General features: G+C 37.8%; 2 protein-coding genes across 3 annotated transcripts in view; one reads left to right on the top strand and one right to left on the bottom strand.

Moving 5' to 3' along the window:
- The window catches only part of CSNK1D (casein kinase 1, delta), a 19813-nt gene extending 16033 nt beyond the window's left edge, over positions 1 to 3780 (top strand). Inside the window, exons 9-10 of one of the 2 annotated variants that reach the window (XM_010011232.1) lie at positions 926 to 992; positions 2907 to 3780. In XM_010011232.1, coding sequence (XP_010009534.1) covers positions 926 to 958 — 33 coding nt within the window. In that variant the 3' untranslated portion in view covers positions 959 to 992; positions 2907 to 3780. The remainder of the gene's footprint in view (positions 1 to 925; positions 993 to 2906) is intronic. The other variant, XM_010011233.1, reaches the window with a different exon arrangement.
- Positions 3781 to 13094: 9314 nt separating this feature from the next.
- SLC16A3 (solute carrier family 16 (monocarboxylate transporter), member 3) lies at positions 13095 to 17523 on the bottom strand. The gene is made up of 4 exons (XM_010011231.1): positions 17281 to 17523; positions 16646 to 16789; positions 15481 to 16248; positions 13095 to 14062 (listed from the first exon to the last, which is right to left on the bottom strand). Exons 1-4 carry the CDS (start codon positions 17501 to 17503, stop codon positions 13776 to 13778), a joined length of 1422 nt encoding a protein of 473 aa, XP_010009533.1. The 5' UTR covers positions 17504 to 17523; the 3' UTR covers positions 13095 to 13775.
- Positions 17524 to 17795: the final 272 nt, after the last annotated feature.

The raw sequence follows: 17795 nt of genomic DNA, 5'->3' as shown, positions 1-17795 counted from the left end.
CAGCAGGAGCTGACATTTATGCAGAAAACATGTGAAGAACCTGTTGCTTAAATTAAAACCACTCATTTAAAGAAAGGTGAATCGGGTCTAATTGAAGACAGTTGCCACAGAAACAGCTTCTGAAAGAAGATCATCTTTGCCTTTGCATTAAAACTGGATTCGTTTCTAGGTGGCATATTCAGGTCTAAAGCAAGCCCAAGTTACAAGTTTCTGTGCAGTGAAGAGTTGTGATCTGTGCTGGACAGAAAATCGTACCCACTGTTAAAAGATCCTTCTGCTCTTAAGCTCTATGAGTGGATTGTTCACTGAGTCTCATTTATGTAGTCAGTCTTTAAGCGTTAAGAAATGTAGTAAAGGCGGTCATGAGTATTCCAGTAAATACTGCTTTGTATCAATTCTGTTGGTCCACATTGCATAGACTGCATCTCAAAAGCAGTGACCAAAGCTGTGCATAGTTCCTACTGGTAATAGAGGTATTCTTTCCGTAGTTAGAAGAAAAGATGGGAATGCTGCACGAAGTACTTGGTCAAGTCTCCTTGACAGGAGATGTTTTTAGAAGACTTGTTACCAACACTGGCATTGAACAACTTAAGTGTTGTGCTGCTTCCCTGGGGAAAAAGCAACACGCTTCCAAGGCCTCTGCATTTTCCATCTCCTCATGAGCAAATCTTTGTCCATATATCCATCTTAATAGGCATCATACTCTGCATTGTTCTTCTTACCCTGTCAGCTTTCTTTGAGGAATAATGATTTGTTCCTTTTGCATATCTCTTAATATGATAGAAATTACTTACAGAAGTCTGAAATCAGAGCTTCTAAAAACATTACGTTTGCTACTGCAAGTTTAGGTTGGATATTTGTTAGACATCTTTATATATTGGGGCAGTGGAACTGTTACAAATTGCTGTCTTTTCCCCTACCTCAGAATAGCATTCCTTTCGAACACCATGGCAAGTAGCTGCTCGTCTCCTTTCGTTGGAAGGCAGCACTGGGTGAGTGCTTCTCATTAGACACCAGAATTTTGGATGGGGTGGGGGAGAAAAAAAAATGTTGGAAGCATCCAATTTTGCTTCTTCTCCACACATTTTTCTCATAGTTGCACCTGTGCCTTCCGGTCAGATGCTTGATGGAGCATTGGTTTTTCTCTAACTTAGAAGTAAACGTCTCTCCAAAAGTTGACTTATTGCTGCTGTTCCACTTGGACTTTTTAGCAGAACTGACAAAAATAGTGACTTAAAAAGTCCCTAAAATTGTTCAAGCATCAACAATAAAATAAAATAACCAGGTCTAAAGTTTCACTGTTTGAGAATTACATGTCTTTCCAGGGATGTTCATGCAGCAGTGTGTCGTCCATTCAAAAGCAGATCTGCTTCAGAACAATAAAACCAAAACACTTATATGAAGACTTAATTAACGGTATTACTCAAATGAGGCTCTGTCTTGTCATGAATGGAATGTTCCACTACAGACGTGTCCACTTTTCATTGTTTTATATTCTTCTCTGTTCCTTATGAGCTGTCATTTAAAAAATACTCAGATCTATATTTTTAAAATGTTCACATACTAATGAGAATAGTTTGAACATGAACATCTCAAAGGTAGACAGACTTGGATTTGGATATTTAAAACTCCTTTCCACTTGTTAGTGCAGTAGAAGTTTCTGCCTTTCTGTGTGCAGCTTTTGGCTTTTTAGTCTGTTCTGCTTTTGGCAATAACAGGTTTCATCAGGGAAATAACAAGTTTCAGTTGGAATCTGAACCTTAATGGCTGAAGGATGCTTTCTTAAATATTTCAGGAGCTTTGTTGCTTTGCTTCTTATTAAAAGGCTATGAGATTTTTCTGTTCTTAATAAAATCTGTTTTATAACTGTCTGCTGCCTCACTTTCTCTGTAAAGCCTAAGCTTGCACTAATCCCCTATCTCTAGTTGGTGAAGAATCCTGCTCTTCCTTTTCAGTTTTTTCCTCCTGCTTTGTGTGCTTGGCTGACTGTGCACAAGCTGCTTTGTAAACAGATCATAACTTTAAAAAGATCCAACTGTAAATGGCAGCTTCACAATTTAAAGTTGAATTATCAGACCTTAGTCAAAAAAGAAAAAGGAAAAAAAAAAATATAAGAAAAGGCAAACCTAAAACTTTGCATTGGAAAGCTTGTGTGTGGGAGACGTGCAGATTCCGGTCTGCTCAGGGTTGTGTCTGCACTGGTTGGCCTCTACTGTATGTCTTACTATTTGCAGCTGTTAGTAACTGAAATTAATGCTGAATACTGGTTTGCCTACTCAGATGTTTCTTGCTTCTTAAATTGCAGCAATGTGTGGTTGGTTTTCACTTTCACAGTGAAAGTATCTTTGAAATAATGTTACACTGTTACTGAAATAGGTCAAGCTATGGAAATTAATGAAATGTCTTTTAACACAATGTCCCATGTAAAAAGAAAAGCCATTGAAAATCATTTAAGTTGGTTTTTGTGTGTGGTTTGGGTTTTGTGGGTTTTTGTTTTATTTTGTTTTGGGGCTTGTTTTGGCGAGTTTTTTTGTTTGTTTTGGTTTGGTTTTTTGTTTTACTGGAACTTTTTCCTCTTTATATTATTCACTGAGTCTGTTGTACACATTGGTAGTGTTTTCATCTGGTTTCTTCTTTCTTCTGTGCATGTTTATGCTCTGTTTACTTTTCTTCAAAACATACCCTCAGTCTGGAAAGATGAATTTTCCATGTTAACTTCTAATAAAGGATGAAAGTGCAGGGAGCTTCATGTAGCTACAGTGGGTGTCAAACATTGTGTAGCTCCTTGGATTTTAAATTGATATGCTTACTTTTGGCAATGAATTATTTAAAAGTACATTGAGAGCCACTTGTATGTTAACTGGGAGGATATGTGCTGATATTGTCTTGTTTTTTGGCTTTGGTAGATTCCTGCTCGGGTAACTACCAGTGTTCTCCAGTCTGCTGTGCACCGATGAAAATTATTTTGCCATGGAGGGCAGACAATGCATGGCTGATCTCCTATGTTACCAATGGCTTTACTAGCAGAAATACCCTAAACTAGAGTGGAAACATTGTAATTGGAATTCTCCATGTGACTTTAAAGGCACTTGGAGAAACATGGACAGACTCCAGCAGCTGCCATTGCAGGACGTTTTTGCCAGAAACCCAGTGACCTTAAGAGAACCCTGCGGTAACAGGGCTGGAAAAGAAAGATGGTTTACAAAGTTGACCGCCTGTTATCGGATGACCATTTCAGTTTTCCCTCCACAGGCGGCAGACTTTACCCACTTTTTATTATTCTACTGTAACTATAGATCTTTTACTTGGTTTAAAAAAGTTTTTTGTATAATTTTGCTAAAATTATTGGCTTAATTCTCTGTAAAGAACTCCTTGCTTTTGTCTGATTTAAAAATGTAGAATATAAACAAACCTAAATTAAAGATGATGACTTGAAATTTCTTGTTTAAAAAAGAATTAGTCATGTAAATGAATCAGAACTGTGTGACTTTATTTAAACTATTTGCTTGTTTCTGTGGTCCCATTCTGAGGGAGATGGTTTTCTCATGAGCATTTAAAAACTGTTAGAATTTTACTTTGCTGTTTGCTGTCTTCATTCACACTTAACATTTAACTTCCGTGTTGCACAAAGAAATTTTTAAGTATTCATTCCTTTTCATAGAAAAGGAGAACTAAATACCCTGCAGGGGAGTCGAAGTATAGTAGAAATGGTAATAATGGGTTTTTTATTTTTTTCGGGGGTACAGTATATGAAATACCAAGTAAAAAACTCTGGCATTTGAGGGATTTAGAATTTGAAAGCTTGTCCAGTGTCTCTGCTTATTTTGGGTAAACGGATAGTTTCAGGCTTGGTTTTTACTGGTAAAATTTTGCTTCCTGCACTGAGGCTGGTTAGCTTGGAGGGTATTGCAAGTCGAAAATAAATGTTGCTACTGAGTCTTCAGTGAATTTGCGCGTTTCATTCTTCATCTACATGTTTAAAAATGGATAGTTTCAGGCCTTCTGTTTCATGCCAAGACTCAAAAAATAAATTATTTTTTAAAAAGCAAACAAAGAAAGCAACCCATTCTTGCTGTGAAATCCTGAGAATTTTTACAATTCAGATGCATGCCATATTTAATTCTTCACTGTATTCGACCTGAATATACCCAGAATCATTAGCTAGGAATGAATGATTCAAGATGCTTAGGTAATCCAAAAAACTGTTGTAGGTGTTGTTAGCACCTGTTGCTTATGGAAAGTGGGAGATTATTCTTATTGTTCATTACTGTAAATGGTCTCATAAAATACACCCTAAACAGTCTCGTAAAAGTAGGTGTTCTGTCCTCAGAGTACTTGGAACAGTATCAGAAGTACTGTTTATATAACTATGAGTGAAGTAATTAGAAGTTCCAGGTTGGAAATTAAAGTATATATGGAGATTTTGTTTGAACAGCTGGGTATTTTGAAGGGGGGGAGGGAAGGGGGGGAACAAACCCACAAAAACAACCAACCAACCAAACCTTTTTTTTTTTTTGTAAGGCCTGTTGGTCTTCAGAGTTTCATGATGAGTGATTTTTATTGTTTTGGTGTTTACAGATTCTTTTCAGCCCCTCTCAAAAGTCCACATATTAAGTATTAGTAACATCAGCTACTCACTTGTGTGTATTCTGGGTGTGACTCGGGAAACCTGTGTTTGGGGAGAGTATAATGGAAAAGCTTAAGAGTTTGATCCATGGATAAGTTTGCGTAAGGTGATTATTTCCTCAGTTATTATAAACTTCAATATTTTAGGCATGTGCACTACCAGTTGGACAGTTTTCCACTTCACTGTGCTTTCTTTGTAAATATCTGTGGTTAATAACGTACTGTTAGAGGAACTTACAAAGGCAGCCTCTTCTCTCTGTATCTGGAAAATTAGGTTGCTGTACTATACTTAAAAGTTGACTGCAGACTTCTAGAACTGTATTCACTTGTGGGCAGTTTTTGTCCTTCATAATACTTAAATTTCATCATGCAGAAAATAGACTGTCTATATAAACCTCTGTATTGTAAACCAGTATCTCAGAGCACTTCATTTGTACTACTACTGTATTTGTGTACTTTGACAATTGTGTAAATACATTCATAACAACTTCTGTTCTTCCCGCGTGTAACTTACTTACAATGAATCCTTACTCTTTGCTTGGTGTGACTTCTTTCTTTCTTTCTTTTTTTTTTTTTTTTTTTTTTTTTTTTTTAAGGGGTTTCTGTAGCTACAGAAGACATAGTTGTGGTACTAAACCTTTCACCGAAGGATTTTGGTAGTCATGGTCAGAAAACAGCAGTTAGGGTATACAGGAAGAAAGAGAAGGCATTCATTACTTTGCTCACAGAAAGGACGTCTTTTGTCTCTTTGAAGGTAAATGCTTTTGTTTGGATATTGCTTCCTTTCCAGAAGTCTTTTTCACAAACACTTCTCTTACAAAGTAATATACTGTATTGATAGGAAGTATGGTGGTGTGGTTTAAGCCCAGGACATACGGAAAGAGAATTGCTATTAAGACTTGATCAATTATGGGAGCTAGGATAAAACCAAAAAAAATAGTGAGCTCTACCCACAGTGCCCTCTTATAATAGAAGTCCGAGCTTTTGCCATGTAATTCTCAGAAGTCCATTCATAATTTGAGGGCAAATGTGCCTTCAGGAATTCTCTGTGTTTGATTAGCATGCCTTTAGAAGTTGGAAGGATATTTAATTTATTCTCGCAGTTTTCATTTAGAAAAATTTAGGCTGTGTGCTTTTATGTGGAACATTCTTCCTGTGATGCTGTTTTATATACTCAATGGTTACAGAGTCCCTGAACTCTGTGTTACAAGTACCTTGAAAACAATTGAAAATAAATCCTACAATGGGAGAGATACTAAGTAAAAGCATTTAAGGAGTCTATATATGCCATGTAACTTAATGAAAAGACTCAGAATTTCCCTTGGAGGAATGCATGTATAACTCGGAGGCATCTCATTCTTCCTTCTCCAGTGGGGAAAAACAGCACAGGCACAACTATTTGTTGTCATCTTTTCCCCATGTTCCAGACCTCTTGAGTGGCAGATCCTCCATAAAATCTGTCAAAGGCAACACTTTAAGAAACTGAATTTCCCAACAAGAATCTTTGCAATGAATTTGTGGATTTCAGTAGATCATCGGCTAGAGCATACATGTTCATTTCAAGAATATTTTTTTTCTTTGTAAAAGAATGAAATAGAAGGTAATTATTTTGTTCTTTACCTTTTGCTTTACAAATGCAGCATTTCACGTGTGTAAAACACTAAGTGAAAACAAACACCACTGCTGTTTAAGGGTTTTTTAATAGTGCTGAGCCATCTGGTCAGAAATCTAGATTTAATCCAATCGGGAGGAAATGTAATCCACCACATACTTACAGGAGCTTCTAATATTCACTAGGTGAGAAAAGTTAATAATAAAAAAGGTTTTGCTGTTAACAGTACACTTCCCTCTGGTTCATTCAGGTGACAGTTACTAGCATTACATGTTTATGTCTGCATTTAAGTGATTGTATGAACCTGAATTGTATGGACTGTTTGCATTGTTCAGTAGTTTTGTACCAGCAGAGTGCTCAGAGGCCTGATCTTCAATTAGAATCTGTTTCACAGCAAAATCGTACTTACTTTTAGCAGGACATATTTGCACAGGAGTAACACTTTATCATTTTTTTCTCAGACATTGTTGGGTTTTTTTTTTCCCGCTTTATCTTAAAATTGGTTCTTTCAATGAAACCATTGCATGCTGCAAGCAGAGGGACAACAGAAAATTAGATGAGATCTGTATATACAGAATCTAAAAAATATGCAGTCTACAAAAATGATCATTTAAGAGCATTCTTTATTAACTTCATTTTGGGAAAATTCTTAACTTAAGGTGCATGTATAAGATCTATGTCTGAAAAATATAAGCATAATGGACCAAGGAGAGCGGGAAGAGGAAAAACTATATCATTATAAAGCATTAAGCCCTAGTTTAGTGTGTCTTTGCTGTGACCAATCCAGGACACTTGAGATGGGGTGAGATATGGAACAAAACAGCAATTAATTTGGTACATTATGCACTAGGAAGAAAATGTCTAGTCCTGATCACAACCAGACAAAACATTTGGTTTAATTACAGTTGTTTCAGAGCTACAAGCCTTACAGGCACAAAGGCAATGCAGAGCTGCTGGCATTTCCCATAATCCTTAAAGAAAGGATAAACCAGTGATTCACAGTATTTCAAGGCCATGCGCAGATTTTTTCTTAAAAGACCCCAAACAGCAAGTGCTCCTCTGCTCTCGCTGCCGTTACCTGACATTGTCAGCCCCTGGCTCTTATACCACATTTTCCAGCAAGACTGAAAAGTCTTTTGCTATTTAAGAATTTTAAATGCTAAAATCTAGATATGCTTCTTCATTGGATTCAGTTTCCCAGTGAAAGGCCTTAAATTGCTGAAGCAGTAGTAGATTAAGAGTCAGAAGAGCAAGAGCTACCCTAATTTCTCACCGCTCCAAAGCATTCATCTAGGGATAGTGCGAAAAATTGGAAGCTGAAATGTTGCAGAGATGTTGGGGCAGGTATTGAGATCAGTCAAGGAACAAAGAGCATATAACTAGAGGTAAGTAGCTTTTTACTCTCTGCCTTTAACTTTCCATACTTTCTTGGTCAAATGCAGGACAGCTGATCTCACAGACTGTCTCTAGCAAGATACTTTTAAGATCCCTGACTTTTACAGTAGATACTCCCTTTTTCCTGCTGGCACAAAGATGAGCTCTATTGCAGGAGCATTGAGAAGGCTGGTGAAATAATATATTCAGAAGCTGTTGCTTCCTATATGCAGTGCCTCTGCTATTGTTAGAATTGTTTGCTTCTCAAATATTGGTGGGTCACCTTTAACAAGTCCAGTAGCAGGGAACAAGACCTGTGCAACTTGAGTCATGCTCATTTTCCTCCACAGCAAATGGCCTGACTCCTTTTTTTCAGACTCAAACAGTACCAGAGGCAAAGATAAACTCCTTGGTTTTTACTGTCACAAGGATGTTAACTGCATGCTAAGAAATTGTCATTTCAGTCCACCCATAACAGTCATTCCTGTAGCAGCATGTGGTTTGATCTGGCCAGTGGGATAGCAAAGCATTTGATTACACCTTGAGTTTTACCAATTTGCATAACAAAGGTAATCATGTTTATTCAAATGTGGGATTTTATGTGAATAGACCTACGATTTTTCCCATGTAAATGCACAGAGAAACTTTTGAAGCAAGCTTAGAGAGATTTCTTCAGAATTTCTCAGCAGAGCTACTTAGAATTAGTCACAAATAGGTGTGAGCCTTCTAGATAGCTTCTAGACAGCAAAATGTAGCTCCTGTTCTATTGAAAAGATTGTAATTTTGATTCACTTGGGTGTAGCTCAGTCTTAGCTAGGGTACCATAGGACCCAAAATACACCACCATAAATGTATTCTTAAAGTATTCTTTCCTAGGAGCTTTCAAGTTCTAAAGAGCATCACTTGATAAAGACAGCTTGCTGGCAGGTCAATACTCAAAATATTCAGGGATTTATAAGTCATAGCGGTTCATAACACTTTACCTGCAAAACAAAACCTGGAGCACTTTTCAGAGGACAAGAACAATAATTTCTACATAGATCACCACAAAATTAATAGCTGTTATTTTAAAATTTGTTGATCCTTTAAAACAGTCTTCAGTCCTGTAAATACAGGAGGAGTTCATTTCCATTGTGGAATTGGCCAAACTGAGTCATGGCAGAAGCAGTCCCCTTGCTCACATGAAATTCTGGCTGCCTTTCAGCTCACTGTCTCCACTTACTTTCTTCTCTATAAGCTCTGTATACCTCTTTGGGCATGTACAGAGGAAGCCGAATTTCCAAATCTGGGTGTTACTTTTTCTGAGCTTATTTTCTCACACCCACAGTTTGTGACAACAAAAAAAATATTTATTCACTATATTTGCAATAGTTTACTAGAAAAGCATTAAAAAAAAAAAGTATAAATGTACACATCACACAGAAGTGCATTAACAAGAAACAAAAAGTCATCTCACTTGCACAAAATTGAATTATACTCCCTTAATCCTAAAGACAGCTGTGGTAGAGAGACACAGACACACGTGCACAAGTCAGTACTTACTGTTGTAACTTTTAAGAGTTTGCATTCTCCTGAAAGCCTTATGTTTATGATTGCCAACAGAACCAAAGCTTTTCTTTGGGACATAACAGAGGTGCCTACATGAGTATATTTTGTATTTTCATTTTGGAATTTAATTGCTTGGTTAGGGGAATGTTTTCATTTATTTTTAGAGAATGATTTTACGTTGTCTAACACACGTTTGTTTGGATGGGATTTAATATTAGCAAGCATGAGATCTGTCTAGTCCTTCATACTATACCTTCATACCGTCTCAAGTCTCAGCTTGAGGGAACTGGCTGCTTTAGCAGCAGGTAACTGCTGAAGACTCGCTGTAATGTATTAAAGGACTGGAGAAAAACAAAATCTAGAGTGTGATTTTAAAGAGAGCTCAATCATTTTTAGTTCTGCTGAGACCTTCCAGGTTCCAAATAGCTACAGGACGTTTTATTTAGTAATTTTAAAAAAGCAAACTTATTTTTGTATAGGAGGAGGAAGAAATTTTAATTTTGCATTGCTCATTCTCCAGTAAATGGGCAAACTATCTCTGTTCTACTCTACTGGGTATTTTGCATGTTTGATATATATAGATACATATGTGTATATATATATGTGCATATACATATACATCTCTTTATATAGTCTCTGTGTGTTACAGGCAGTTGTATACACACCCTCTCCTTGCACTAGGAAACTAAGGGCCTAAGATCTATCATGAGACCAAACATACAATTTTTTAACCATAAATCTTATAGTACACAATTTATAGAATGTGTGTGAAGACCTAAAAAGCTTTTAAAATCAGCCTTTAGACTAAAAAGCTGCTCTTTACTTTCAGAGAAATAATCTGAAAATTCTTTCAACTGTTTTATTGTATTATACTTGGAATTTTTGCACTTGTATTTTTCAAATGCTTCCCTCAAGACTTAGATTTGTTCCAGTAGTGTATCATTCAAGAGCAAGTTACAGCTGTGTCTTTGGGATGCTTGGCAGTTCAGTTATATAATTACCTGCCTTCCCTCTCCTTTCCTGTTGTTTTGCTGGTTAGGGGTTTTTTTGGTGGGGTTTTTTTTTTTTTTGGTGTTTTTTTTGATTGGTTGGTTGGGTTTGTTTTTAAATCACAAAATTTTAACCATGTGAAGGTTGAACAAAGGTTCATCCAGGCAGGTATTGCATGGAACCGTTCTGCTTGTGTCCTCAGGCAGTTAGTGTCTCGTTAGCAATGCTTTATGACTCAGATCATGCACATCCTCAAAATACATGGAATAGCACATCTATCAGGCTGCTTTTAAGGGGATCTTAGTGGTGTTGAGATTAAAGAAACACTGTACCAAAATACCTGGAGGGGTTTAAAAGCAATTCCCTGTGAGTTTACAATAAGCAGTTAAATTATTAAGGAGCCAGGCTAGTCTTGCCAAGAGAAAGGGTTGGAGCACAGTCCTGTCCTCTATGTGACAGGTCCTAGCTGGTGTTCCAAGACAGCACTGGGAACCTGAGGACTCGCTGCTTGCCTCTTTTTTTTTTTGGTACAAAGGAGTGAGGTCTGTAATACGGGAACCCGATGTGGCCATGTCCATAGGAGCAGTAGGGTACATACCTCAGCACAGCCAGGCATACTGGCCCACAGTTATCCAGGCTAGTGATCTGGCATGAAGTTTTCCTTCCCGTCAGTTTAATCAAAATCTTCCCAAGGAAATAAAGGCAGCTGAACACAAAGTGGACTGGAGGGCTAGCACACACCTGGCTGTCACCCATGGATGGCACAGAATGGAAGCAGAGAGCTTAACTGGCTTCAGAACTCGGAAGTACTAAGAGATCTGCGTTAGGATTTTCTTATCTTTCTGTTGATGCTTCTTGTAAATACTGAAAACAGTAAAAGATTTTGTAGCCTCTCTGAAACTGCCTAGCAGATTAAATTCCAACCCTTATTTCTCTACAGTTGATGAAAGAGTCTTGTGATTTGATGTCTTTCATGAGGTAAGCATCTCTTGCTCCCACAAATACTGCAATCCACTGGTAGGTCTGTGCTGTGAACAGCACAAGAGCACTGGCAGTGCTACTCGGGAGTAGTTCATATTTGAGTCAATGAAAAGAAGTTGCAGAGGCCAGTGAGGTGCTTTCTGTGAACACTAGATTTACTTCAGAAATTATTTATGGCGTCTTGTTGAAATGTGTTTCCCTTGTCTCAGTAACTTCCTTTTCTGCCTCAACCACATAAAACTGTAATGTAACAGTTCTTGTTTCCAGCTTCACCATAAAGCTATTATGTATGGAAAATGAAACATAGTCTGGAAAGTCAGTATGTTAAGCACAGCTTTTTGAGATAATACAATCTAGCCAATTTGCAGACTGTACAGAAACTTAAAATTGTGCTAAAAGCCAACATCAAAAGGACAACCATTTAGTTCTCTGATAACAGTACAGCATTATCTAGCAAAGAAACCCAGTGACTATAACCCACAGTAAGACAAAAATGGCTATTTGAAAATCTAAGTTCACTTTTGTGAAGGTTTCTAGTTTTCGCTTTTTGAAACAGAATCGGGCCTTCACATTATCACTGGAAGCAGCCTCCAGGGATATCATAAACTGATGAGTGGATTCCATTTTCCTCTTGCCATTTCATATGGTTGCCCTCTGGAGCTAGCAGTGTTGTGTTCCAAGTACTGATTTAGTCTATAGCAAAGTAGAACTAAGTTCAGCAACTAAGTGTTTATAAGTAGGACATGGCAGAGTAGTTCCTGACACTAAATTAATAAAGGGTTTTAAAGTAATGCACTATATGTGATATAAAAATAAACAGTTTATTCAGTGCAGCAGCCATTTCTTTTCAAAATCACTCAAAAAAACCCCACAACATCATAATCCTAACTTTTCAATTTCCCTGCAACGTTATCCTAACAATGCAAAACCATTTTAAAGCAGCTTTCAGAAGGGAAGCTGGTATCTGAGATAGTTCTGTTAGGGAATGCTTCATGGGTTTGGCACTTTGTTGGATTTACTGTATGTTTCTGTTAAAACGGTCAAGTATGAAACAATTAATAATGTTCTTTTTAAAGGTAGACGGGGTTTTAAGGGATTAGGGGCTTCTGGTTTTCAGTTACTGAGTTGAACAATTTTGGCACGTGAAAGCCAATATTCCTTTGCTACCAACAAGAAAACTGACTCTGTTACAGTTAGTCTGTTTTGAAGATTGTTATTGCAGTCACAAAACCTAGAGAGCTTTTCATAAACATCTGAAAGGTGGGTTGCAGTAGCATGGTTTTATATAAAAGATTACATTTCTTGAAGGGGGTGGGGGGGCAGGCATGTAGGATGCCTTCCTTTTACCTTCCTTTAGAATTCAGTGTCGTCACAATGAATCTTCCCCTTCTGCATTCCTTCAAATGTGCTGTCACTACGTTGTCTGAGCTGTTTCTTTTTCCCCCGTACCAATGTCAGAGAAGGTTTAAAGACTGGCCAGAGACTCCCACTGTGTTTGTGCAATGAGTAGCAGAGCTGACCTGTTCTTGATTAGTCTTTATGCCATGTCATATGATCGACCGTTCTATGAAGTTTCCTTAACCAGCAAGAACGGCATCTTCAAGTTCCATAGATTAAGCAAACGGATAGGGAAGTGGGGTAAGTGGGCTGGAGACAACTACCAAAAAAACCACTGCCAACATAAAGCCTTCCTATTTTGCTAGCATTGCACTTTAAAGGTGGCTAACATGTTTCAGAACAGTCTAGTCCCTTCCTCAAGTCTACCCACTCTTAATTTATAGGTTACCTGGAAACTGTTTCTCTTATATGCAAAATGGACACTCTTTGGGAAGATTCTACTAAACCCAATACCTGTCTTCTCCATGTTACTTGTAATACTTTCAATGCTGCAGGGAAACTGTACTGAGAACAGTGTATGTAAATTTAGGCTAACTTTGTTTGCTTACGGTCTGTCATGATCAATTCTGCTCATTTTATTTTCTTTTAGTACTACTTCAGAATACCACTTGTGTGATCTGCTGAGGACAGTATCTATAATGTGCCTCTCCACAGAGTATTTCCAGATGATAACTACAAAGATTGTAGGTATAGGCAAAACTCAGAAATACATTTACATAAAGTAATAGATAATACCAGAATTAAATTAGGGCTGAGCTGATTAATCTAAAAATCTGAAAACGCAACAAATTCAAAAACCTAACGAAGACCTGTAAGTTCCTGAGAATTTTCTGTTTTTTTCCCCTTCACAAAGAACACAGGAAGGGAAATTACATTTAGCTGCACAACACAGCAAATTCACTAATATTGCCTCAATATGTACATTTAATTCCACTTTTCTTAAAAGATATTCTTCCTATATCTCTTCCAAGTGAGCAGTTTCTAGTGATGCATAGCAAGACTCTACCTGTGTTTATAAAAGCTTTTTAGTTTGCATAAAAAATAGAACCACAATGCTCCACCTTTTACTGATCAAGCCAATCTTCCAATAAAAGGTTATCTAGCTAATCAGCTTCCAGAGAGCCCTGAGGAGCCGACCGGTTTCCAGTTAATAAAGCAGATGGCCCAGCCCTAAGCTAGTTCTAGTTCTAAAATAAATAGTGTTGAAAATCTTGTTTCTAGAAGCTTTGTTGGTTTCCTGTCATGCTCACACACATGTTTCTGGGTTAGTTACAACTTCACCGTTTTTTTCAGGCTCATCTTTAAGAAATTGTTCCACTTCAATAGAGTCCACCTTGGCATCTTCAGGAGTTTTGTCTTCAGATTTGTTTAATTCCTCTCTTTCTGCTGCTTCTTCTTTTGTGTGTGGTTCTTCTGATTTTTTCTTAATGCAGAAGAAATTTCCCAAGGCCAATACAAGTGCTGAGGTGGTAACTTCAATTCCAGCAATAATAAAAACAAACATGTACCTCCCTGTTGCATCCAGGAGTTTTCCTGGGGGAAGAAAAAAAAAAACCAACATTCCAGGTAATTAACAAAAGTGATTATCTTGCAACAAATATTTTTCTGCTTTTTTAAACATTTAAATGACTGTCTAGAAATATCATGATGTCCTGGGTTCAGCAGTAGCAGTCATCTAAACTTGCTATCTAAGCAGGTTTTTTGAAGTAGCATTTTAACAAGTTTATAACAAAATGTTTCTCAATTATTTCAGTTCAGTTTAATATTCACTGATATTGTCACATCCCAAAATACAATCCCCTGCGCACACAGTCATGCAGTTCAATTGGAATAAAACGAGCCTGGCCTTCATATGTAAGAGATAAGAAGTACCATGTACTCCAGATCAGAACATGTGCTTCCTTGGCTGCGATCCGTATCAGCAGCTTCCTTTTGCTCCCAGTCTCATTTCCCGTCATACACAGTGTACTGTCTGCTTAAAACATAAATCTTATTTAATAGCCAGTCTGGAGTAAATGACTGGTTCTGATGCTTTAGGCAAGTTAAACTTTCATAGGATTTGATGGATATGAAAGAACAGGAGGGAAGATACAAAGGATGTGCATCACCAAACCTGTAGATGAGAGAATGTAGTACATAGTACTGTTCTCTTCAGTGAAAGGTTTTGTCACAATAAAGGTACCCAATACTTTTTAGTATCTGGCATAAACAGTAAACATTTTGACAGTGAACTGGTGGGGTTTGGGTGAGTTTGGGTTTTGTTTGGGTTTTTTTTTCAGTTCCATGTCTGTAAAACTTATTTTCTTTGATTAGTAATTAATTTGAAATTTTGAGCTTAAATTAATGAATTTGAGTCTTTTGAAATGTGCCCTTATTCTTGGGTTGTGGTATGTGAAACAGAAGCAGTCCACCTTCCTTAAAATAGTCCCATTTTATAGTTTTCCATGTAAGGGGTTGGTTGTGGGTTTTTGGTTGTGGGGTGTTTTTTTTTCCCCTCCGTCTTACATTTTCTTTCCTCCTCCAAATCAACCATGGATATAGGGAATTTATCCTAGTACTTTCCAAAGAAAATTGACAGGTTTCTTATTCTGAATCCCAATTCCAAAGAGGTCTGAACTTCACAAAAGTCAATCAGTGTGTGTGTAAAACTCATACAATATTAGCCATCTACTAGTAAGAAGTCCAGTGTAGACTTTCAGTGGAGAAGGAGCAGCATCTCCAGATGGCAATTCAACCAACCCTGAAATAGAAGGAAGAGATTTCATCCCAGCCTGTCTTGGGACTATTTCAGGTTGTAACTGCAGAAAGTCATTGAAGCATGTGCAACACTAGCACAATACACACTTGTCGAGCGACTCAGGTTGTCTTTTTCTGTGCTCCCTTGTAATATGATTTATGTAAATGGATACAGCACAAATTATTTTGAATTCTGAACTAAATGCAACACTTACCTGCTGATGGTGGACCAATTAGAACAGCCATAGCTTCTGCCAGGAGCACTAAGCCAATAGCACTGGAAAACTTCTGGGTACCCACGATAGCCATGAGAACTTCAAACTGGAGAGCACCTACCATTCCATAAGAAATGCCAAAGAAAATACAAAACACCACCAGGCCAGCATAGTCAACAGACATAGAACCCATGAGATCTGTAAAGCCATTGAAGATCATAGCAAAACTGAAGAGGTAGACACAGCGTGGTCTAACCCATTTAAGACCAGCTACCATTCCACAAATAGGCCGAGCAAAGATATCAATGAATCCCAGAATAGTCAGAAGAAAAGCTGCTTTGGTGTCTTGATATCCTAAGTCCTTGGCATAACTCACAACGAAAACTGGGGGAACAAAGAGGCCAAGCACCATGATAGATGCTGCTAGCGTGTAGATTACAAAACCACCATCTTTAAAAACACTGAAATCCAGAAGTTTTTTCTTTGCTTTCTTCTCAGCTGGGTCTTTGGTAGCTTCAGGCTTTTTTGGTGGCTCCAAAGGTCTCATTAATGCGCCACATACACAGCAGTTGAGCAGCATCCCACCCAGTATAAGGAATCCTCCTCTCCAGCCATACTCATGTTGTAGTATCTGCCCCAATGGTGAGAGAGCACAAAGAAACACTGGACTCCCCGCAGCAGATAGCCCATTGGCTAAAGGACGGCGTTTGTCAAAGTAACGGTTTAACATGATGAGTGAAGGCTGAAAGTTTAGTGCCAGTCCCAAACCTGTAACAGAGGGTGCATGAAAAATAACACTGGCCTACAATATCAGTATTTAACAAATTCTAATTGCAGTTTTTCTGATTCCTGACTTAAATGTTTTATTTCAAATGGACAAAAGAATTCTAAGAGAATATTTCTGAAAGCATTCCACTTCCATAATATTCTTGTACTCTGTGAACACTTCTGTATCCTGTACACTTCACTGATTACAGCACTGGATATTAAACATACCAGAAAAATTAATATTGATTAGAAAAATTACAGATTTATTCCACATTTGTCTGCCATCTTTATAAAAGCCCATTTGGATGATCCTGATAATTTAGATAGCTGTGACACAAAACCTCAGCCTAAAGCCAAGACATCGGCTAACTCATTTTCAACCATGCACACTACTTACCAGTGATCACACCTGCGGTTAGATAGATCTGAACGATGCTTGTGCAGAAGGAGGCTATCACCATCCCCAGCGAGGCAAAAAGGCCACCCACCAGCATGACAGGGCGACAGCCAAAGCGGTTGACACATACACTACAGAGTGGACCTAGGCAAGAAAAGCAAGTTACAGTTGTGAAGATAAATCAATTTTTCCAATTCATTTTATCTCAGTTTGCATTTCTTCCTTCATGGACTTTACAGTGTTAGGTTTATGGTTGGAGATGATGATCTTAACAGTCTTTTCCAACCTTAATGACTCTGTGGTTCTTCCTACACTCTGTCCCTCCTGTCAGGCCAATCTGGAAGAGTGTTCTTTCCTCTGTAGTCAAATACTTAGTCTTTTTGTCTTCAGAGTGCCATGCCATTTTTCCTTTTAATCGTCTTAAGTATCTACTAAGTTACAAAGATCTAATTTTTTGTGCAAGCTGGATGTGCTTAAATAACTTTTGAATTTATGTGATAAATAGTAATTCTTTGGGATGCCTTACTTGCACACGGGTAATGATATGCAATCATCATTCATACTGGAAATGGCTGTGTGATTTACAAACGTAATTGTATGATGCAATACTGTTTCAAAACCAGAGAACTACCTACCTGTTCCATAAAGCATGGCCAACAGAATAGAGGAAATCCATGCGGTGTCACTATATCCGATGCCGAATTCCCGGATAAGTTCTTTGAAGAAGACACTAACTGCCTTAGGAAAGGCATAGGAGAATCCTGTGATGATAAAACAGCCAAAAAGGACAGCCCAGCCCCAGCCTCCATCAGGGGCTTTAACACCAGGTGGACCATCATCAGCTACTACAGCTCCCATGACCAAGCTCAAGGGTGTTCCCTAAGAAACAAAAAGCAATTACAGTCTATAGACATTGGGACAATTCTCTAACCAAAATCATCTAACCAAAATAGGCATAAATTGCACTACAGTTAAAGTTACAAATAAGATATGGGACTATTTAAAATACACATCTCGAAGATGCAGTGCCATTTAAACTTCTCCTTGTTTGGGTTTAGTCCTTAAAAAGCTTGCATAAAATAGATAACAATGAGATGCACGCAGCTGAGTTTGGCACAGATCTCTGTGTCAAAAGTGGATTTCAACCAAA

Source organism: Nestor notabilis, unplaced genomic scaffold (assembly GCF_000696875.1).
Source record: "Nestor notabilis isolate BGI_N333 unplaced genomic scaffold, ASM69687v1 scaffold16663, whole genome shotgun sequence".
Lineage (NCBI taxonomy): Eukaryota > Metazoa > Chordata > Aves > Psittaciformes > Psittacidae > Nestor > Nestor notabilis.
Note: the sequence above shows the minus strand (reverse complement) of the source record. Positions and strands in the feature narration are given on the sequence as shown.